General features: G+C 40.7%; 2 protein-coding genes across 4 annotated transcripts in view; both read right to left on the bottom strand.

Annotated features, from left to right (window-relative positions):
* TMEM245 (transmembrane protein 245) overlaps nucleotides 1-7,400 on the bottom strand; it is a 103,832-nt gene extending 96,432 nt beyond the window's left edge. For both annotated transcript variants that reach the window (XM_053566318.1, XM_053566325.1), the window contains exon 1: nucleotides 6,775-7,400. In XM_053566318.1, coding sequence (XP_053422293.1) covers nucleotides 6,775-7,359 — 585 coding nt within the window. In that variant the 5' untranslated portion in view covers nucleotides 7,360-7,400. The remainder of the gene's footprint in view (nucleotides 1-6,774) is intronic.
* Nucleotides 7,401-10,656: 3,256 nt separating this feature from the next.
* The window catches only part of FRRS1L (ferric chelate reductase 1 like), a 36,027-nt gene continuing 23,414 nt past the window's right edge, over nucleotides 10,657-23,269 (bottom strand). The window contains exons 5-7 of one of the 2 annotated variants that reach the window (XM_053575072.1): nucleotides 13,145-13,222; nucleotides 12,661-12,744; nucleotides 10,657-10,970 (exon numbers count right to left, since the gene is read on the bottom strand). In XM_053575072.1, the coding sequence (XP_053431047.1) occupies nucleotides 10,954-10,970; nucleotides 12,661-12,744; nucleotides 13,145-13,222 (179 nt within the window). In that variant the 3' untranslated portion in view covers nucleotides 10,657-10,953. Of the gene's footprint in view, nucleotides 10,971-12,660; nucleotides 12,745-13,144; nucleotides 13,223-15,683; nucleotides 22,195-23,269 lie in introns of those variants that run through there. The other variant, XM_053575063.1, reaches the window with a different exon arrangement.

Below are 23,269 nucleotides of genomic sequence, written 5' to 3'. Positions count from 1 at the left end.
ATCCTCATAATTCCACAAAATGAATACTATTATGATCCCCATTTTACAGATGGAAGAAACAGACTTCAGAAAAGAGAAATGACAAAGCCGGGATTAGAATCCAGGAACGCAGCTCTAGAGTGAGCTTTCTTAGCCATAAGGAGAAAGAAGTGTGTCACTAGAAAAATAAAGATAACCCACAGCTGCTCTAAGTTTTCACAAGGAAAAATAAAACACAGCTGATTCTGACAACTACAAATTGTTGAAACAAAAAATCACCCTCAGTAAATGAATGGTCTTCAGTGGTATGCCGCACAGGAACAAAAATTATTTTTCCTTTTTTTTGAGACAGAGTTTCTATTCTATCACCCAGGCTAGAATTCAGTCGGGGGCGGGGGGGGGGGGGTGTGTGTGTGTGTCAAGTAATCTTCTTCTCAGCCTCCCAAATAGCTGGGACTACAGGCATGCACCACCATGCCCAGCTAATTTTTTTCTATTGACAGGGTCTCACTCCTGCTCAAGCTGGTCTTGAACTCCTGGCCCCAAGAAATACTCCAGCCTTGGCCTCCCAAACTGCTAGGATTACAGGTGTAAGCCACCTCGCCCAGCCGAGCCTCACCCTATTAAATGTTAAGTCAATAACTTAGATAAAAAAACTAGAGGCATATTAATCAGGTTACACAAAACTAGGTAGTCAATAAAAATTGAGAAGACCTACAATGGATTCAAAAAGATCCTTAAATCAGAAACATCAGCTAATCTAAATAAGGTTACATTTACTGGAGAGAAATGCAAAGCTCTGCTTTTAGTTTCAAAAGTCAACTACACAAATATGCAATGAGAAGAGGGAACTCTAAGCCACTTTCCAGTTCAGTATGAGTCAGAGTACAGCTGGTATGAGTGTTTATTTATAAAAGAACAATATTCATATCAGAGAAAGTGACTGTTTCAATGAATTTTGCACTAACACACCACATGAACAATAAAATGCAGCCTGGGAAAGGAAATGAGAATCACAACATAATGAGATAATAGATACAGCTAGAGGGCAGGGGGAGAGAAATAATTTAGCTTAGAAAAGAGAAGGAAATATCAAGATTTCATAGCCATCTTCAAATAGATTTTTAAAATGTCATCTGGAAGAGGCATGAGACTTAACTTTCTGTGTTTCAAAGGGCAGAATTAATAGGTGAGAATTAGGAAGCAACATGTATCAACTCAGTATGGAACAAGCGATCTTCACGAAAACTGAGGAAACTCAACCAGCCATGGCAGAGTTGGAAAGCCTGCCCTTAGTTAGGTGTATACAGAATTACAGACTTCAGATTCTAAGTCCATAATTCTTAGACCCATCTCCAAGAAATCTTACCTGTTCTCTTTCTTCACAGGGAGAGACTGTGTACCTTAGATTTTTAAGGAGAAATTTATGTTCTAAAAAGAAGCATGCATTTTCATCTAGTGAACCAGAAACTCATAGATTATCTCATTTCAGACTAAACTAACTACTTTTAAAATATATTTCCAATCCACTTTTAGAAATGTTTTACAAGGCACTACACACTGTGCAGATATAAAAATATTCACTGTTGTGGTTTACAATATTAAAAACTGAAAACAATCTAAATGTCATTTTATAGAGAGGACTGTCTAAATGATGGTATCTGCAAAAGGTGAAATAATTATTCAGACTTTCACATGTATGATGAATATCTATGTTCAGTGACACAGTATAAATGCATGCGTATGCATCTGTAAATTTATAATGGGGAAATACACTCAACAAAACCAGTTTAAAAATAGCTCTGGATGGTTGGATTTTAAGGAGTAATTTGCTTCTTCATGGTTTTTTACAATTATTGAATGGACTGCCCTAGTGGTTTTTACTTTAAAAAACCACTTGTGGCTTATGAATTTTTTCCCAATATTGTGAAGTGCTTCCTCAGAAGATGCTCCCAGAACATTAGTAGTTCAAAAGGTGTGGTCATTTATAAAAACACTTTAGACTTTATATTAAAACCATCATGATTATGTAATTATCAGTGGTTAAAAATGTTTATCAGAGTATTCAAATACAAATTCAGAGCTAAGAAAATCTGTTAGAAATGTTTTCTAAAAGACATCTGGGGAAAAAAGGATTTACACTATAGCAACATTAAAAAGAAAGAAGCCTCTGTAAGTGCTAACAAGAAAGATATCTACACTACAGTGACAAAATAAAGAGCAAAGCACAGAATTATATTTTATCCCATCTTTTTTTCAAAAAACAAAATTTTTATGTGAACTTTATATGTTCACATAGGTACTGAAATAAACTTAGAAGACTATATACAGTTAACAACAGTCACATCTGTACAGTGCGAACTGAGGCAGAGAAAAGGAACGATTTCACTTTTACTATCTATATAAACTTCTATGCCACTTAAATTGTTTTTTATATAACAAGCACATTTTACTTGAGTCAACTTTTTAAAATCACTAAATATACTTTAAAAATAACTTAGTGAAAGTAAGGATTTGTACATTCACATTTCACACATGATATCTAGTCTAAGGCCCCTTAAGAGTTTATCATTAAGCCTTCACTAATGCAGAAGCCTGAGATTAACAAGTCAACTTTGTACATGACTGGCCTCTGAGCAAACCTGCTTTAAGTGTGAATTTTTTTCCAGGCATAATTCAACGAGCCACAGTTATAGATAGGAGGGCACACTTTCCCAAATTTATGTTCTTCAAAACAGTATGTCCTTCTCAAAATATGTATTCCATAATCATTTTAAAGTACCAATGTGCAAGACACCGCCCAAGAATGCATAAAATTTGGCAACATGTACTTAGCACTGCAGGTAAAGGGAACTAAAAATCACATTTTCCTTTCATTTGACATGATAACCCACAAACTCTTTTCTGGTTAAATAGAAACTCCACATTTTAGACTGTGTTTTACTTATTACCCGATGGGCATTCACTGGGAAAACAATGTGGCTTGCTTCTACGGCAACATTTTTGCAGAGTAATTTCCAAAGGCTTTTTCAGAGAGAATAAAAGGACAGACCTCCTCCCAAATTAGGGTGCCACAGCCCTCATCAGAGCCCCAGGCAGTGACTGCTTCAGGTACTTCATTCTCCTTTAGAACAGCTTACTTTTAATTTGAAAAACTGTTCTCTTCATCATCTGGCCACAGAAGATTTTTGTAAGTGTTCTGAAGTCACTAAGTCGGTGCAATATTCTAATAATAACTCATAATTTTTATAATCAAATAAAGAAGAAATAAGCATTGAAAACTTTCCTCTTCACTGCTGCCAGGCAAGTGGAAACACTAGAGATCAGTTTAGGAATGGAATGGAGTCAGCAGTGAATGGCTGACTAATAATGTGCACTTCTGAAGAGCCTCCTGTCATCTGTAAAACAGAACATTGAGGAATCTTAGAAATCATCCAAGCCAACCCCTCACTTCACACAACGTGGATTGGGTGGCCCAGAGTGCAGCTCTGATTTGTCCAGTGTCACAGACGCGAGTTTAGAACTTAGTCTTCTGATTTTTCAGCCACTATTCTTTCTACTACCTTGTGGTTCTTTATAAAGTAGATGGAAACAGTGGAATCAGAGACGATGGAGAAAACAAATCTCCTGCACAGACTATAAATGGTCTTCAAATTTTCTAACAAGTGTAAACTAACAGGGAAAGGAAGTTCAGAACACTCCCAAAGACAAAGATGGTGAAGCTGGGCAGGCCTGTTAGCTTTTCAGATGCACCTTGAACAACTAACTACACCACCGGGAGACTCCCAGGCCTGAACCACATGTGAACTTGGTTCAACAGAAGATTTTTGTAAGTGCTCTGAAGTCATTAAGTCAGTGCAATATTCTAATATATTTGAAATTGTCATAAAAGAATTACTCATACCATAACTGTAAGCAGGATAGAGTGTTGGGACACTGAGGTAATACAAAAGGAAGGAACTGTAGGGATGAACCTGTGACAAAGAAAAACACAGGTACTGAGTGTACCACAGGGGAAAAGCGGACAGGACCTGGAAAAACTGCATAGATAGAAGAGAAGAAAGAAGAGAGAGGACTAAGGTTCCTAGATCCATTTACTGGGGTCAATTTATATTTTTAAAAAAGGTGGACACCATTGAAGGAGAAAACTCCTTAAAATTCTTACTGAAAGTTAGCCACTATAGAGTTTTGATGACAGCGGAACATCAACTGCTGGTAGGTCTACTCAATGCCATTAGTTTTCTCATATATGAAATTCCATCCTCCTACATCACAGGATTATTGTTTGACACCCAAACACCCATGAAAGAACCCAACCCAGTAGGTTCTCTGGCTAAGGACAGTAGCATCTTAAATGGCATGAATTTTCAGCTCATCAAAATGTGAACTGGCAGTTTGGGATCACTTGAGACCAGGAATTCAAGACAAGCCTGGGCAGCAGTGAGACCCCACCTCTACAAAAATTTTAAAAATTAGCTGGACATGGTAGCATGCACCTGTAGTCCCAGTTATTCAAGAAGCTGTGGCAGAAGTGTTTCTTGAGCCCAGTAGTTGGAAGCTGCAGCTATGATTGCAACACTGGACTCCAGCCCAGGTAGACTAGTGACAAACTGTCTCAAAAAAAAAAAGTTGGATTTGCTTAAATGTAACTTTTCTCTTTGCCTCTCATCTATACCTCTTTTCAGCAGCAGGCTCATATTTACAAGTTATCTAGAAAGCATAAAGGCCACTGTTCTGTAACAGGAAGCCCTGCTTGGGCTCACACAACCAAACTGCTGTGAACTATGAGAAAGAAGTGTTACAGAGTGGGCCCACTCCCAGTCATATGACCTGCTTTCACTTTATGTCAGGCCTTCATCAGCACTTTTGTGTGAGAAGAGAGGACTTCCTGTCTCTCCTTCCCAGGTATACCTCACTCCCATCCCACCAAGTGGACCCTGACAGTAAGTGCTGCTTCAGCCCCTTTCTCTGAAAGTCAGATCCACCCGGATGCTCTTTCAGATTTAGCTCTTCTACCACTCCCTACTCACTTCTAATTAACTCATACCGTCTCTTTTATAATGGGTTTGTTGGGGGCTTTTTTAACCTCTCCTCTTCTCCCTTGCTCTCAACACTATAGCCAAATGGTTGAGTTTCAAGCCTTTTAAAATTTATTAACTGGCTTACCCTTTCTTCTCCCAGTCTAATCAATCTTGGCCCTTCTCTTCCACTCATCCACAATTCATACAAATAAAATACAAAGAGGGCTTTTCTTCAGTACAAGGATATTCAAATATTCATATGTGGTAGGCAACAGTCAAAAATGCCAGCAGAATCTATAATAAATGTGTCTGACTTTGACAAGACTGAATTTCTTGAGGATAAGAACCAATTGTATATATATATTTTTAACAACACATAGCATTCTGCCTTCATTTTAAAAGGCATTCAGTTCATTTAACTGAATGTGAAACCGCAAGGTAAAGGAGAAAGATCACTAAACTGGGCCTCCACAAAAGTGAAACACAGGTTTGTTCACAAGATGTATGACTCTGGGACAATCACATTCCCTGGGCATGACTTATGACTGGTAGGTAATGAACATTTATCTGTGAGTTTGTCATTTCTAACAAAATATGCTCATATAGAATTATATGCACCTTGAAAAGAGGGCCTGCATCTTACACCTTTCTTAAATCCTTCACAAAGCCCAATCCCTACCTAACCCATGCCCAGTTAACTTTCAACTTGAACGCAAACCTGTTACGGATGAAAGAGAAGACAGGAGTTTAAACCCTGCTTGACAGATAAGGACCTATTTTGCAACTTGATGTCAAGGTACAGTGAACTTTACTTCACTAACAAAAGTGGTGAATCAAATTATTTTAAAATGGTACTGTTACTCAACTAGCATTCTCATGCACTAACCATTCGTTTTAACAGTCTCCAGTTAAATATATGGATAATTAACTGGTCCATAATACAGCCTGAGATAGCAATTGTGTCACTAGATTATCTTCGAAATCCCTTCCGATTCTAAAGTTCCCTATTTTCTAACAGTAAGCTCATGCATCACAAATCCACCTCTCCTTCGCTCAGCTGGCTGCTGTCGTCCAGGCAGGAGTTGTGCTGTGGAAGAGCAGTCGCTGCACAACACACACGGTATAGCTCCCAATAAGGAGAGGATGGAGAGGAAGAGGGCCAGGCGGCTTAGTGCCTTGCACAAATTATATTGAAATCACCTGAAATGAGAAGGACCACCAGCCGGTAAAGAAAGCTTTGTTTTAGGACTTGAGAACTCTGAATCACCCAGTCTCCTTTGTCTCTAATTAGCCCTAGAGTGATAAGATGTCACCTCTCCTATCTGTAGGATGGCTACAAGTTGGGCTAGAATCTCTAAGGTCTCCTCCAGCTGACATGAAGGTGTGCAGAACAAGGGGAGGCTGGCACACTTCCTCCCTCTCAAACCAGGAGTTTACACCAAGCCCCCTTGCCATGCTTTGGGGCTTTCCCTGTAAGGTGGAATAGTGCTTCTCTAGCAGGGGCCCTGTCCCCCAAAATGGGCCTATTAGGATGTGGGCGGAGAGCAGCCAGGGCTCTTTCAAAAATCACACGCGCCCTCTCTTTGGTAGAAAGTGCGCCAAGTTCCTCCAGTGAGGGAAGACGACGGAGACCGACGCTCACTGCAGCACAGGTGTGGCTCTCTGGTCGCCCCAGCACGGCTTGGAGGGGTTGCAGGATTGCACCCCGGGAGTGCAGGAAAGGACAGGGCGTGGCCGCTAGTACCACCGAGGGCTCGGGCCGCCGCTCACTCACCCACAGGCTGCTGAAGTAGTCCAGCCCCCGGCAGATGAGCACGCCGGCCTGTGCCAGCAACACCTGCACGCCCAGGTAGCTGCCCAGGCAGTAGAGGCCATAGAGGAGCGGGCCGCCGGCGCCAAGCAGCAGCAGCAAGCGGCGGCGGCGCAGCACCTGCTCGCCCAGGGCCTCGACGCCGTAGTCGAGGAAGCAGAGGGGCAGCAGCAGCGCAGCCAGCACGATGGGCGTGTGCGCGCGGTGCAGGCGCTGCAGCCAGTGGCGGCCCAGGCGCGTCAGAGAGCTCTTGAAGGGGTGCAGGAAGGTGCCGCACAGCACGGCCCACAGCAGCGGCCGCAGAAAGGCCTCCAGGATGAAGTAGACGAGCACCGCGGCGCCGCAGCACAGGCACACGAACAGCACGGCGCCAGTGTTGTAGAAGGCCTGCTTGATGGGCTTGTCGAAGCGCAGCGCCAGCGCCGCTGTCCGCGGGGTCTCCCCACCTCTGCTGCCGCCGCCCGGCCCGACAACGTGCGGGACCCGCCGGGCCTGCCCGGGGGAGCCCCGCGAGCTGGGCGCCTCGGCAGGGACGCCGCCGTCTGCCATCGCGTCCCTGTTGCTGCCGCCGCCGCGAGGCGGTACTGGGAGCCCGGAGGGCGGGGCGGGGGCGGGGGGGCGGGGCGGCGCGCGGCATTGTGGGAGTTGTAGTTCCCGGCGGGCCGCTGAGCGCCTGCGGGAACTGTGGGAACTACGGCTCCCAAGGAGCACGCCTCCGCCCATTGGTCCTCCAGGGCCCAGGTAACAAATTTTTGAGGTCTACATCTTCTTGGAGACAAAGAAGAAAAATTTTTTAAAAAGGTCCCTTCGCTCATTGGTTAATGTCAACCTGTCAGAAGGCGAGATCCCAAAGAGGCGCTGCGTTCAGGAATACTGAAAATCCAGGAGTGATTATAAAAAACCAATGCCCAGATTCTGTTTTAATGATTTATCTAATAAATGCTTTTAAAGTGTTTGCTCTGGTGTATTTAACAGGGTTTTAAATAGCGATTTCTGTAAAGCTGGTCCTGTTCTAAAAGGCTCGCTGCTATTAACTCATTTAATCCTTAGAACAACCCTACAAAGAGGTGTTACTGTTCTCATTTTACAAACAGGAAAACTGAAACAGTTAAGTACCTGGCCACATTACATAACAAAAGGTCACACAGCTACCTAGTGACCAAGGCATGACTACAAACTCTAGGAATCTGGCTCCTAAAGACTGTACTCTTATCTACTATGCTATTTGGCCTAAGGAAGGAACTCTTGGCATTTTTAAAAATGCTCAGAGGACTGTAATGTGTGGCAGCTGTTGACAATTATCTGTGTTGGTGTTGATGTGGAAACAGTCTACAACTCTTAAAAGAGTCCTAGATCAGAGTCTCAAACTACCAGTTTCTTTTGAGACTTGAGGTAAAGTCAATTAAGCTTCCAACCTCAATTTCCCTCTGTCATATGAGAATGATAATAGAAGCTCTTGCCTCTGGGTTGTTGTGGAAAAAGGAAACTCTGGGGCAACAAGGTACTTCTCTTCTCCTGTTGGAAAAGTCCTGGGATCCAAGCCTGCTACCCATAAAAAATCCCAATCAACATTTTTATTTTTTTAAAAATTAAAAAACAAAGCCTTTAGTAAGTACTTAATATATGACTGCTTCAAAACCTGCAAGTTACCTCTTTTCTGTTTTCAAGACCTCATTAATTTCAACATAATTTTTGTTTCTCTTCTATAGTAGACAAGGCAGGTATCAACCACATTTTTCAGATAAAGAAATCATTGCTTATTAAGACATGGAGCCTAAAGGATTCAGTAAATGAATAAAGGAAAAAGTAATTCCTGGCAGTGCCCGTGGCTCAGTGGGTAGGGCACCAGCCACATACATGGAGGCTGGCTGGTTCCAACCCGGCCCAGGACTTCTAAACAATGGCAACTGCAACAAAAAAATAGCCCGGTGTTGTGGCAGGTGCTTGTAGTCCCAGCTGCTCGGGAGGCTGAGGTAAGAGAATTGCTTAAGCCAAGAGCTTGAGGTTGCTGTGAGCTATAATGCCATGGCATTCCACCAAGGACGACATGAAAAAAAAAAAAAAAGACACTCTGTCTCAAAAAAAAAAAAAAAAAAAGTAATTCTTTTCCATCTCATTTACAGGTTTCAGATCTCAGTTTTTCAGATGGTCTTTAGAGTTTGACTCTAAATATTTTGCTTTGCTTCTTAAATACTTTGATCAAGCTTTCTGAGATTAGGATTACAAATTATAGTCACTTTTGCTTTCAGTGTCCATTTTACATTGATTCAAGCTCCCATTTATATTGATAGAATAACAAGGCCTCTCTTTAGCTCAGTTGTACTCCTAAAAGCAAGATGGGTCACCAGCAGCTGTACTGGAGCCACCTGTGAAAATCCAGCCACCGGTTCTCACTCTTTGGCATCTGCTAAAACTGGCATGGTCTGATCCAGAAATAGGCCTCAATATGTGCCTCCAATGTTTCCATCAGCATATGAAGAACACTGGTTTCATTAAATTGGACTAAGTGATTTTCCTTGAATGAATTATCCACATCACCTGTCCACACTATCTATTTGTATCTAAAATAAAATTTTAAAAAAGACCTCAGCCTCCCTTCCAAAAAGTCTTCAGTCATTTCTTACAAGGATCCCAAAAGGGGTACCTCGGATATGCCCAGAGACATGAGACCACCAACAACCACCCTGCTGCCCACAAAGCTCACTGAGTCTTGTGTCTATCATACACTTGCCAGAGCCTGTGTCTTTATGCCCAGATCCTAGATACTCTCAAACTTCTAATCTTCAGGGTGCCAGGGCAGAACTGAGTTCCATTCAGAGATGGGTAAAAAATTCTTTTTTTTTGAGACAGAATCACACTCTGTCACCCTGGGGTTGAGTGCCATGGCATCATCATAGCTCACAGAAACCTCAAACTCTTAGGCTCAAGTGATCCTCTTGTTTCAGCCTCCCAAGTAGTTATAACTACAGGCATCCATCACAAAGGTCCAGCTGGTTTTTCTATTTTTCAACAACAAATTTTCACTGTTGCTCACTCTCGTCTCAAACTCATGAGCTCAAGCGATCTACCCACCCTGGGTTCTGTCTTCCTTCAACCAAAGATTCTCTTCTCCATGTTACCTAACAAAAACATCCATAGATGGATGCGAACAGAAACTGGACAGGATTGGGAGGGGGCGGTGTTAATGGTGCCTAAATTGTGTTGGAGCCCCAACTCAGCACATCAAAAATGCCCTGCCATGGTGCTCTGCTTCCAAGTCTCAATGAAGGGCAAAATTGCTGAACATTTCAAAATCATTCTAATGACCAAAGCAATAGAACTGACAGGTGTCAAACAGAATTTCAGGTGAGGAATGGAATTGTAACAGAAATGAAGGCCAGAGTAGGTGCTCAGTGATTGCTGAACAGGAGAATGAATGAGGGTATCCTTTCAAAGAAGCCTTTTTGTGCTTCCTATAAGAAATGGTATTGCAGCCCTGGGGATGTTTCTATGAATATTCATGTGGTTGAGAGCAGGAACAAATTAAAAACGGGGACATACGACCTAAAAACTAAATTTGAGAAAAGCATCCATAGTCCATTCAATTCTCTAGGTCACAGGGCATATGCTGTTCAGTGTCTCCTCCAAAATGCAAGGCTACCTGGGTTCTCTTTGTTGGCCCCACACAGTACCTCACTCCACCAACCTCAGAGACTAACAGCCTCCACAGCACCAGGATACAGCAGAGGTGAAATAGACGCAGAGTAGTGGATTGAGCTGACCCTGGAGACCACACTGCTTTTGGCCTTCCAGTTGCATGAATCCATGAGTTTCCTAATCACGTAAGTCAGTTTTAGTTCAGTTTAATATTACTTAAAACAGAAGCTTTCCTAGTTTACAAAATTGGTTGCTGCAAGAATGAAATGAGAGAGTATATATCCAGCGGCACAGTGCCTGGGACATGGTAAGAACCTGTGAGTTGTTCCAGGGCAACTCTTCATTTTGTCCCTAGAGACGCCAAGGGGCGCCTCTTAAACAATTAATGTCCACAGACTCACCAGGTATCAAGATAACATTCCCAGAGATGTAATAAACACAGGTGGGAAGATGATTCTCCAAGCAGCGTCTGTCTTAGAATTCTCCAGGTGTCTCCACAAACATTTACTAAGGTGTGCTGAGTCCTCAGGTGCAAAAGAAGAGACCATGTAAGATAAGCATACATATGCATTCAGACTCCAAATCTACCACTTATTGTCTGCATAATCACGAGCAAATTACGCAGAATCTCTGAGCTCCATTTCCTCATCTATAAAGGGGACGTAATCCTTTTTCACAGGGTGGCAATAAGAATTAAATTGGAGAATTGCATGTGTTAAACATTTAGGACTACTTGTGGTGTCTCCCCCTTGTCCAGGGCCACCACCTTGCACGATTCCAAGGGCATAATTTACATGTGGAGGCACGAGTCACATTTTGTGTCCCCTGGAGTTGTGCAACAACTGCCAGGAGCACATTAGCTCCTTAGACCAATGACCTGATTCCGGACATCCTTTCTAGGTCTTCATAGGACCAGCCACACAGACAGAGGCATACCTCTCCAGTCTGTGCCTTCTCCACCATTGTGGTGTCTCAGCTACAAAACGCTCTCCTAACAGATGTCTTTGCCTCCAATCTTGTCCCATTACTACAAGGATTATATTCCTAAAATACAATTTTAGTAATGCTACTCCTCTGTTAAACAGAAATTGCTAGTGGGTCCCCATAGCAAAAGGAATGAAAGGTTTTTGCCTGGTACATGATACCCTGTTGACTGATACCTGCTCTTCCCCTTTGCCTAGCTAGATAATTCCCATTCATTTTTCAAGCCCAGTTCAAAATTAGCTCCAACGTCCCTGATCCCAAGAAACTTAGCAGCTACTTCATGTTGCACTTACATGTCCCTCTTCTCAAGCCCAACCATGTTAATTATTTTAATCATTTTCACAAATATCTGAATTTCTCATTGGATCAAAACTCATTAATAAGATTATTTGCTTGTCTTCCAATGTCTTGCACACTTTTTTTAATAATTAAAAAAATGAGCAGACACCATATGATTGTAGATGTTGCAAGATGCGCTAGAAAGGACGCGCGCTTTTAAGGCAGACAGATTTGGATCGTAATCCTAGCTCTGCCAATTTCTTGCTGTATAACCATGGAAATTAACTCCCTGAGCATGTTTCCTCATTTGTACGAGAGAGACGATAACTCTATTGCAGGACTATTGTGAGGTATGGCACTTGGCCACAGAGGTGTCGTTACTTCCATTTCCATGGGCCCCTTTACACAGACCACCTAGCACCCAACCACAATGGTTATTTTACAATACAAATGAAAACAGTGTCTATTTGAAGAGTTGTAACAAGGCGTTTGATTATCACTACTGTAAACTAGGGCTGGCAATCACAGACATACGGGCTACTATTTTCCTTTGCTGAGTCCACAGCAGACATGATTAATCAACCACTAAGTTCTTTCTTGCTGAAGCCTCAAAATAGCCTCAAACATCTTTCTCAGCAGAACATTCTAGGGACTCAGTCCCAACTGAACAAAGCAGGCAATCAAGGTGAAACTTAACTGCCTTCCTTAGTGCCACTAACCATGGAGTGTCTGCTACGAGATAACATTGGTAGACTGAAAATGTAGACAGCTGATTAGTTAAAAAAAAGTTTTGGAAGATAAGGTTAGTGTGTACGTGAGAAAGCACTGAGAGATTTGTTTTTAAAACTCAGTGGCTGAAGGATAAATGGTGCAGTCAAGTCTGACACCATCAGGCCCTGCCTTTTCCCCATTGTCCCTCTTATACCCAGGGCTGGACATGTGATTCCCCACCTTTCAGGGCAGGTCCTGCTTGGTCACTGTGCCCAGGGTGATCTTTTCTGTCCTTCTGTTCTGCAGCTAACCTTCCATACAATGCTTCCCAGTGGCAACAAAGACAATTGATCAGTTAGTGAAACGGTTCACTGAAGATTATCAAATTAATTCAACCAAACCCAGCTGAGACTGATGGATCCAAAAGAGGGTCAGAGGAATAAAAAGTAGTGTAGACATATATACATTTTTTTAGATCTGTAACCAAGGCAGCTTATTTTTCCCTTCCTATTGGGAGATATGTTGGGAGGGAGGATGGGCATCATAAGCTGAATTTTGTGATTAACACTTATGTGCTAAAAGCCATAATCCTCTGTCCAGAAAGTGACTGACCTTAAGTATCCTTCACTAGTGGTTCCTCATCTTCACAGGAGTGGTTTTCATTTTACGTGTATCTAGAATAGCTGAAGTTTGAGAGGTAGGGGTCGGGATTTGGGATTCTTACCCCATCGCTTTCTAGACTCTAAGCAGAGGTCACTCAATGGCATAAACAACCGGTCTTCTCCAGCAAACCTGAGCAAGACTGAAAAACAGAAGAAAGTGGATGGCTTTCAAAGGGCTCAGACTAATTCCTCTTTATTGGTAAATAAATCATCTTTATTTACAGTTAAAGTCCTGCTTGTTTTGAATCCTAAGTGTGGCAAGTCTATACACTCTCTGCATCACACTGATGTGACTGCAGCCCCTAGCTGGTCTCGCCACCTGCCCTTTTGCTCCACCACTGTCAGTTCTCCGCATAGCAGCCAGTGTGATCTTTCTAAACTACAACCTAGTCCCTCCCCAAGCCTCCTTATACTACCTGGGACAGTGTCTAAATCCTGCACTACAATTTTCATAGTCCTCTATGATGGAGCCCCGGCTGACCCTGACTCACCTCTCTCCACTCATCACCTCATCCTTTACTCTCCAGCCTTGGGATGGAAGGAATAACGGCTCCCAAAGATATCCAAGTCCTAATTCCTGGAATGTGTGACATGGGTTACCTTGCAGGGCAAAACACACTTTGAAGATATAATTAAATTAAGGATCTTGAGGCGGGGAGATTATCCTGGATTACATGGCTGGGCCCCTTTTGTAATCCCAAATATCCTTATTAGAAGGAGAGAAGGAAAGATCAGACTACAGAAGAGGAGAAGGCCATCTGATCAGGAGGCAGAGACTGAAGTGATAAAGCCACAGGCTAAGAAATTTGGAAGGGGCGAGGGATGGATTCTCTCCGCTGGAGCCTCCAATAGGAACCAGCCCTACCAACACCTTGATTTTATGTCTGTAAGATTCATTTCAGACTTCTGATCTCCAGAACTGTAAGAGAATAATTATTTCTGTAGTTTTAAACTGCTAAATTGCGGTAATTTAATACAGGAGCAATAGGAAACTATTATAATACAGGATGGCCATAAAGTTCATGTGGAACTTAAAGTAGTTGCCTATTTTAAATTGCACATGAACTTTAAGGCCACCCTGTATAAGCCTTGTCAAATAACAGTGGTTCTAGAACACGTTCTACTGGTCTTTCTTCTAAAGTTGTTCTCCTCTTTCTTGGAGATTCTTCTGTACACCCTTTGCCGAGATTATTTCTACCCCTTTGTGTTAGTCAGTTCAGGCTGCTATCACAGATTACTACACATTGAGTGGTTTAAACAACAGAAACTTATGTCTCACAGTTCTGGAGGCTTGGAAGCCCAAATTGGGGTGCCAGCATCTTTGGGTTCTGGTGAGGGCCTTTTCCTGCTTCAAAGACGGCCTCCTTCCTGTTGCAGCCTCCCATGGCAGAGAGTAGAGAGAAGGAGAAATCTCTGTTCTGTCTCTTTCTGTAAGGACACTAATCTCACTGATGAGGGCTCTACCCCTGTGACCTAATTACCTCCCAAAAGCTCTATCTCCAATTGTCCCCACATTGAGGATTAGCATTTCAACATATGAATTTAGGGGACACAAACATTCTGTTCATAGTAGCCCTCCTTAAGGTTCAGCTTCAGTATTGCTTGCTGTATTCCTCCTTGCCCCAGGCTGGGTGAGGACCCCAACTCTGGGTGTACATCATGCCTCAGTGTTCCTTACCACTGCATTTGCCATAGGTAATGTGATGGTATTTATGTTTCTCACTCCCTAATTAGTCTGTAAGCCCCACAAGGGCAGAACTCAAGACCTGTTCTTCTGAGCACAGGGATAGGCATGTCAGTATCCTCAATAAATATTTATTGAATGAATGAATGGTTCAAGCTTCTTGACCTTCGGGATGCAGGTAACTTCCACATCCGCTCCAGTTCAGCTGTCTCTTCTCACAACTCATCCCCTGATCCTTGCACCTGGGATTGATAAGACCTCCCCAAATTAAACATCAACCTGGGTCAGTTCTGATAACTGGGCTACTCACTGACAATACTGCAAAATAAATAGCACAGAGAACAAGTAGAATACTAAACAAGGACAAAATATGTGTGTGTGTGTGTGTGTGTGTGTGTGTGTGCGCGTGCGCGCTAGGACCTCTCCTGCAGAATGTGGTCAATGCCCGATTCTGTCTTAACATTCAATTCCTTAGTATTCTCAACCAAGCCCTAATAGTACTGGCTGCTCAGCCACCACATTTCGTAATTTCTGTACCTCCCTCATGATTCATCAAGTTCTATAATGAAACTAACTATTCTTAACATATGATTTACTTGTGATTGAAATTCTTAGAGTTAGCTATATGCAATTATTCAACTGCTAGTACCTGAAATGGGTTTATAGACCCCCATTTACTACTTAATAAGGTATTAAACTGAAGCTATAAATACAAACCAACAAATCTATAAATGCAAGTTTATTTTACAAATCATTTCTCTACAGGAATTTTTACCTGACTACAACAAAATGATTTTCCTCTTTGTCAGACAAGACAGGTTATCATTTCTATAGATTCAGAATGCAGGAGATTTTACTAATGAAAAGATTTAAAAGAAAGAAACAGAAAAAAGAAAAAGGCACCAGGGCAAAGCAAGAAGGAATTATAAACTAACTTTAATTACATCAACAGGAAGAGTTTCAAACTATGTTGAGAATTTATATTTTAAAATTTAAATCTAGTTAATATATTCTGACTGTAACATAATCATCAAAAGATAAAAGCATGATGGCAAATGGAGAGAACAGTTATTTAGGTAGCATCAAGGAATACTGCTACAATTAATTTACATAAATAGAAATCCTTGTCTGTGTCAGTAATTTTCCATACATCTTAGAGTAAAAATTCACAAAGGACAGGCTTATAAACATACATAAATCTCAAAATCAATCACAATTGAACATTAGATACACAATTATTATAAAATAAAATATAACCCATCGATGTCTATTTAAAGGCATAGTTTTTACAAAATCGTTTTTTGTAGACAGTTTCAAAAAAGTATATTAATACTCCTGGAGCCAGATTGTTCCAGCAAATCAGCACATCTGTGGGAATAAGGCATGTGGAGAAGCTGCATTCACTCTTCCGGTAGCCAGGGCCTTCCATGTGATGAAACAGTAAGGATTCTAGTGACCTGGGTGAATGCCACACCCACCACAGCACCCCATAATCTTACAGCATCAATTACTCTCCAGAAGAATCAAACTGAATAGCTATTAGCCCAATAGTAAATATCTAAGGGAAAGCATTAATCAGGCATCAGTATATTTTAAGCCAAAAATCTCAAATAGCTTGATGATTTGGTTATATTTTCAGTTGCCAAACATATTTAAAATTACATTAGCCTAGCCACTGCTTTTGTGAAACACAACTCATATGCAAGTCATCTATTAAATATAAAACAAAGAGGTCCAACTTAAAACTAAATAATTGTAAATTGAATAAAGGAATAAGGAATCTAATTAAATATGAAACGTGTACAGGTTACATCAACATGCCAATTACTCACCTAATACTAGTCTTGGTTTCTTAACTAAGAGTATAGAAAAGTCAAATTTGACAATGATACTTCATATGCTCTTAACACTCATACGATGTTGGATGGAGGAGGCAAGACTTAATAAAATATCTAGGAATCCTTTCTACAAACTAAATTACTATAAACTCAGGGGTAGTTTTGCCTATAATATGTTTTATCTCTTGGATTTTAAAGTATTCAAGAGATCAGATACAGAAACAACCTTCATAATGACCTTCAAATGCTTGTGGGGTATATGTACAGGAATTTATGTATAAACATACACCATCATGTAGGTACCAATAGACAGATGATCCTCAACTTATGATGGGGCTACATCCCAATAAACCCATCAATCATAAATAGGAAATACTGTGAATCTCAATTTCTTTTTATTTACAATGGGTCTGATGGACCGCAGCCCCATTATAAGTTGAGGACTGTACCAGATGCATATTGCTTTCAGATCATTTATGGTCAGAAAATCCTAAGTTGAACCACTGTAAGTTGGGAACCATTTGTGTATATACACACTGAGAACCACGAAACTGTTCATTAAACATAGCTGTTTAGAGAACAAGGACATAAATTATACAGGGTGGCCATAAAGCCCATGTGCAATTTAAAACAGCCAACTATTTTAAAATGGCACACAAACTTTATGGCCCCCCATACAACAACAAAGCACGCACATCTCAGCATTTGGCTTAGTGCAGTGGTTCTCGAACATTTTTCCATAATGATACATAAGATAGATGCCATGTCACATGCATAGAACACTCCCATGGGTGCAGCAGGTTTTGATAAAACTTTAAAAAAAAAATCTACAGGGAAATGAATTACTCCGAAACATTGAAACCCTTACCAGAGAGAGCAATTCGGGAGTAAAAGGTGTTCACAATCACCACACTAAGGTAAGGCAAAACTGCTGCTTAGCAGTTCGGTACTTTACCACCACCTCTTGCATCAACTTCAGAAAATATATTCAAATGCAAATGCACAGAATGCCATTATGCCATTTATGTACAACAATTAATCGATAATATTGTAAAAGCAAATTATTCACTGACTTCAATATTTTTACAGTTAGCCAGTAGTGAGTTACTGTCAGTATCCTTTGCAACTGATCATGATACTTTGGTGTGTCCCAGAACAAGGATGGGAAAACCACAGTCCACAATCCAAACCCAGCCCACTTCCTGTCTTTGTGCCAAATGCAAAGACCATTCTCAGCTTGCAGAATAAAAACGACCTTTGCATTTTAAATGGTTTTTCTTTTTAAAAATCGAAAGGGAAACATTTGTAATACGTGAAAATTACACGAAATTCAAACTTCAGTGTCAATTGAGTTTTATCGGAACCCAGCCATGCTCATTCATGTATATATTGTCTACGGCAGAGCCAAACAGTGGAAACAGAGATTGAAAAGCCTGAAATATTTACCATCTGGCCCTTTATAGAGAAAGTTTGCTGACCCTAGGGCAAGAGCTAAGAATGACACACGACCTCCATGGTTCCATGTTAGGCACAAAGTCCTAAATACAGACAGTAAACTTCATTACAAAGTAGAAGATTCCATCTAGCATGGAAAGCCACTCCAAACTTGTCCAAACTTTCTGATTTCTTTATTGACAAAAGCCAACGTAAGGTAATGCTTCTGCATTTTGTCTGAAATCATGTTGATAAATTCACCTCTGAGACTGCAGTAGAACAACAAAAAGACATTGGGCTCCAAGTTAGAAGAGCTAGACTTTAAGCATTTTAAATTGTTAAACTGGGTTGCAGTGGCTCACTCCTATCATCCCAGCTGAGGGATGCAGAGGCAAGAGGATCTCTTAACGCCAGGAGTTCACAGCGAGCCCCTCCTCAATAAATAAATAAATTGTTAAAAAAAAAAAACTATTAAAAACACTAAAATGATGGGTCAAATAATCAAAATGTTTTTAAGCAGAGAAGTTGATATAAACTAAAATGTGTTCCTTTGCCCGAAATATAACTATTAAAAGTCCTCTGGTTAATTTTAAACTACTAAAGGGAATAAAAGGCACCCAGCTCAATTTGAGTGTCCCCTTCTAAAACAGGAGCAGTGAATTCAATCATCTCTAATGTTCTGGTCAGCACTGGTAATTTATGCCAAATGACTAGCCTCAGTTTTTTCATCTGTAAAATTGGATTAATAATGGAATCTTCTTCCTACGGTTATTGTAAGGATTAAATAAATTAATCCATGTATAAGGGCTTAGAATAGCACTAAATACATTTAGCTAGCATTATTATTATTATTATTCTATCTGCTCATTTTATTAAAAAACAATGGTTGGACATCTCTGGGACAAGATGTATATTAGAAAATGGGAATACAGAGATAAAACAGAAGTTGATTCTCTTATATTAGGTAAGAATAAATGAAAGTGAGGTCTACAGAGTTTTCAACATGTCTATCAATTGATGGTTCTCTGAGATAATGGTCAAATGATGCTCTGCATCTCTTCCCTGCTAATTCTTATTAAATTAATTGATTTAATTTCAGTTTTGAGACAGGGTCTCACTCCGTCACCTAGGCTGGAGAGCAGAGAGCACAATCATAGCTCACTGCATCCTCAAATTCCTAGGGCCAAATGATCCTCCTACTTCAGCCTCTCAAGTTGCTGGGATTAGAAGTGTGAGCCACCATGCCTGGCTTAATTGTTACTTCTGCATAGTGATGATTGTTAAAAATGTCCAAACATCACTGTTATTAAGGATCTTTCAATTTACATTTCAAAAGACAAAGTTCAGGGTTGTCTAAAAGAATTGTTTATGCTTGGATCTCTGATGGAAGAATATAAAAATGTTAGCCAGTCTGGTAATGTACATGAAATACAAGCCTTCTGAACCGAACAAACTTGCCAAAGAAGTATAGTTTCATATATTTATTTATTCCTCAAATGTTTGCTGAGGGCCTGCTAGGGAGCAGCGTCTGCTCTAATGATTAGTGACAAGAAATGGTCCCTGCCTTAAGGAGATAGCAGGAGAATAAGCCAGCAATTTTAATAACGTATGATGAGGAAGCCCAGTGTGCTATGGAAGGGACACAAATCTATGTAGTCCAGGGGATTCGAGGAAGAAATATTTCAGCCGTGACCTGAAAAATGAGCAGGAGTTCATTAAGCACAAGAGGCAGAGACTGTCTGAATACAGGGAACACAATGAGAGGTGAGAGAAAACAGGTCAGAAAAACTGAGAGCCTTTCAATCTTGCTGGGACATAGCAAGAGAAGAGGAGTAGCAAAAGATGACATTGGAAGTCATCAAAAGGCTGTGCATTCTGGTGGCAACGAGAAGCCACTGAAAATCCTAATCATAAATATGCAAAACTGGTAACCAAAGTAGAAATAATGAGTTTGATTTGATCTAAGCAGAAAGAAACACTATTCATTTATACCTTCTGTGCCTACCACTGGCTGAAGTCTCTCTTGTGTTTTAACTTATTTATAGCTTAATTATTATACATGTAAGAGAGGGGAATATAAAAATATTTGCTTTCTTATTTACAACATGAGTGCCTGTGTATTGGGTCTATTCACTACTAAACACCACTGTAGCTGACAAGACAACACATGCTTAGCCATGACCAGAGGGCTTAGTGCAGCAGAGCTGAGTATTTGATGTTAAATTCCTTCCAGTTCCATCACTCCCTTGATGCCACTTAATCTCTCCCCATCTGCAGTGAGGAATGTTTCTCCTCCTGTATGATGTCACAGAGCATCAGTGTTTTCCTTATTTTGGTTCAGTTCTAAGAGAATTTGGAAGCTCTCTCCCAGGTGGAATTTCACCTCTTGCATGAATCTCAAGGATGGGATTAGAAATCACAATCTCCTGTGTTGTTTGGAGCCAGCTTTAAAGCAACAAGGGCAAGAGAACTCTAGAAGGCCACAATGGAAATGTCTCAGGAGCATAACTATACCCATAGACTCCTCTCCTCTAAACGGGCCATTAGCACAGACCTTTGGAACAAAGGAGCTTTGGAGCTCCTTCGAAAAAAGGAAACAACATTACATCAAGGCATTATTATGAATTATGCTGACTGCCACTTATAAGCCTAAACATTTTTTTTTTTTTTTTGGAGACAGAGTCTCACTATGTCACCCTCAGTAGAGTACCATGGAGTCACAGCTCACAGCAAGCTCAAACTCTTGGGCTCAAGCGATTCTCTTGCCTAGCCTCCCAAGTAGCTGGGACTACAGGTGCCTGCCACAATGCCTGGCTATTTTTTTTGTTGCAGTTGTCATTGTTGTTTAGCAGACCCGGGCTGGGCTCAACTCAGCAGCCCCGGTGTATGTGGCTGGCACCGTAACCACTGAGCTACAGGAGCCAAGCCAGGCCTGAACGTTTTGAATGGATATTCGTGGTGAATTCACTTATGGGTCATTTTCCCATTTTCTAATTAAACAAACAAAAAAACCCACTTCATTAAAAAAATGTTTTTTTTACTCCAAATCTCTACAATCTCCAAAAATTGGTGTATTATTAAAATGCCTTAAATTTTTATTAAAATGTTTTATCTGTCATAATACATATTTAATCATACTTTAATGTGCACTGACTCTGATATCAGAATTAGCTATAGCCACAGAAGAACAACCTCAGTTTATAAAATACAATACTCAAACAGCTCAGATTCTAATTGCTAAGAATTCCCTTTTTTTAATCATTAACACAATTGTACATCTTCAGGAACACTCACATTTCCATTTCTAACCTTTCTAAGCAGAAATAAAAAATGTTCTCTTACAACTACTAACTGAGAAGAGATTTCAAGTAAGTTGAATCATTTTATATCATTGCAATCTTCCCCATTCTCCTCCTAGGCACTGTAAATAAACACACTTAGGCTTTATGTACTTTTGAAAATTCTTCTGCCCAAAGGCTAACTGTGAACTTGTGACATTCAGTGAAGCTCTCCCTAGTAATACTCAAAGCAACTCTCTTGTGCTGTAGTACTCAGAGTAATGATTGTTTAAAGACATGAGTCTACACCTAGCTCTTTCTCTCCCTCGTTACGTGTTATTTGACCACACAGCCAAAACTGCATGGCGTGTGGGTCATCAAAAGGCTGCCTTTCTGTGTCTCAAATCCCATTCAGTACAGTGACAATAACTTTCATCAATCCAACTCAGAGCCATGTTTAAATAAGAAAACATATTTGAAAGTGCTTAGAAAACTTTTTAGTACTTTCCAAAAAGCGTGGGGTCATTATTAAACAATCCTCTTTGACTAAAAAAGAAGCTTGTTCTGTCTTCCAAAAAGGTGAAATCATATGAGGTGTTTTTTTTTAAAAATAATTGAAGCTAAAATTATACTGGATATTCTCTAAAAATATATTTATACTAAAGATGTTCCAATCCAGTTAATCTCTTGGACTTGCAGCTGTGGTTAAGGGGTTCCCATCAACAAGTAGAAGGTCAGAGCAACAATCAGAAGCAAACAAAACGGAGATGAGAAGGTTTGATAGGCAGCTGATGGCATAAAAATGTCTTCATACTTGTAAATACTGACAACACGCTCTGAAGCTGGCGGTGAGTCTATATCATGTCGGGTGATAGAGCCTTTGAGAAAGAAATAGAAAGGGAGAGGCAGTCGAAAACAGTTCAGATTTAAAATAGTATAGGCAAACAACAGAAAAATTAAAGAAAAGTCTTCAGTATTGAATAAACAATGATTATAAAGATCTGGAAAGAGGTATTGGCGTGAATTCTCTATAATTATACATATAGTGAAAAACACAGAAGTTAGCTAAATGTATCCCCAAAGACTGATTCTCATGAATCTATACACCCTATTATGTGTGGCATCCTAGTTCCAAGACTGCTATCAGGCAATATTGTAGGAATGCCCTCTTTGGATGTCTCTAATGAGTTTCCTCTTATTAGTACCCAATGGAAAACTACATTTTGATTTCAAACAGCAGAGACTACTAATTTTTTTCTCTCAAATCTGTCTTTTATATATAGATCATCAGCTCCTGACCGCAGTATTAAAGTCTCTCTTTCAGACGGAAGCTCTCTTTTGTTTTCCTGCCCAGACCAGGCTGGAGGGGGTGTGGTAGGTTGGGTGTGTGTCTATGTGTCTGTCAGGCAGAGCGCTTAGAATGGGTACCAACAGGGTGGGGCCTTGGTGTGTGTCACACTTTATGCGGGCAAGACATGATTGCAAGAGGGACTTTGCCTAACAATTGCAATCAGTGTAACCTGGCTTATTGTACTCTCAATGAATCCCCCACAATAAAAAAAAAAAAAAAAGACTGGGTACCAACAGTAGGATTGATTAAGATACCAAACAAGTCTTTGGATGGGAAACTTTTTGACCTGCTTACAAGTAGAAAGTACAGGCTGTGTGTAAAACAGCTGAGCTGTTCAGTCTCATTCCCATGAGACTTGGGTTAGGGAAACTAAGGCATATGAGTTCAGTGCAAAGATATCCTTAGAATAGCGCTCAGAGTGAGGGGTTTTTAATGTACTCTCTGCTCGAGAAGCCCTGCTGAACTTGACACATCTAATGCTTGTACCATCATTCGTGCTGTCTCCTGTTAGTGCAAATCAAACTCCTTGGGTGGGCATAGAGACTTTTCTCTCTTCCTACTGAGCCTCAGCTCCTCGGTCACCAGCATGGTCTGCTAGGCTT

The sequence above is a fragment of the Nycticebus coucang genome, chromosome 2 (assembly GCF_027406575.1).
Source record: "Nycticebus coucang isolate mNycCou1 chromosome 2, mNycCou1.pri, whole genome shotgun sequence".
Classification (NCBI taxonomy): domain Eukaryota; kingdom Metazoa; phylum Chordata; class Mammalia; order Primates; family Lorisidae; genus Nycticebus; species Nycticebus coucang.
The sequence above is the reverse complement of the archived record's forward strand: the minus strand, read 5'-3'. Positions and strand labels throughout refer to the sequence as shown.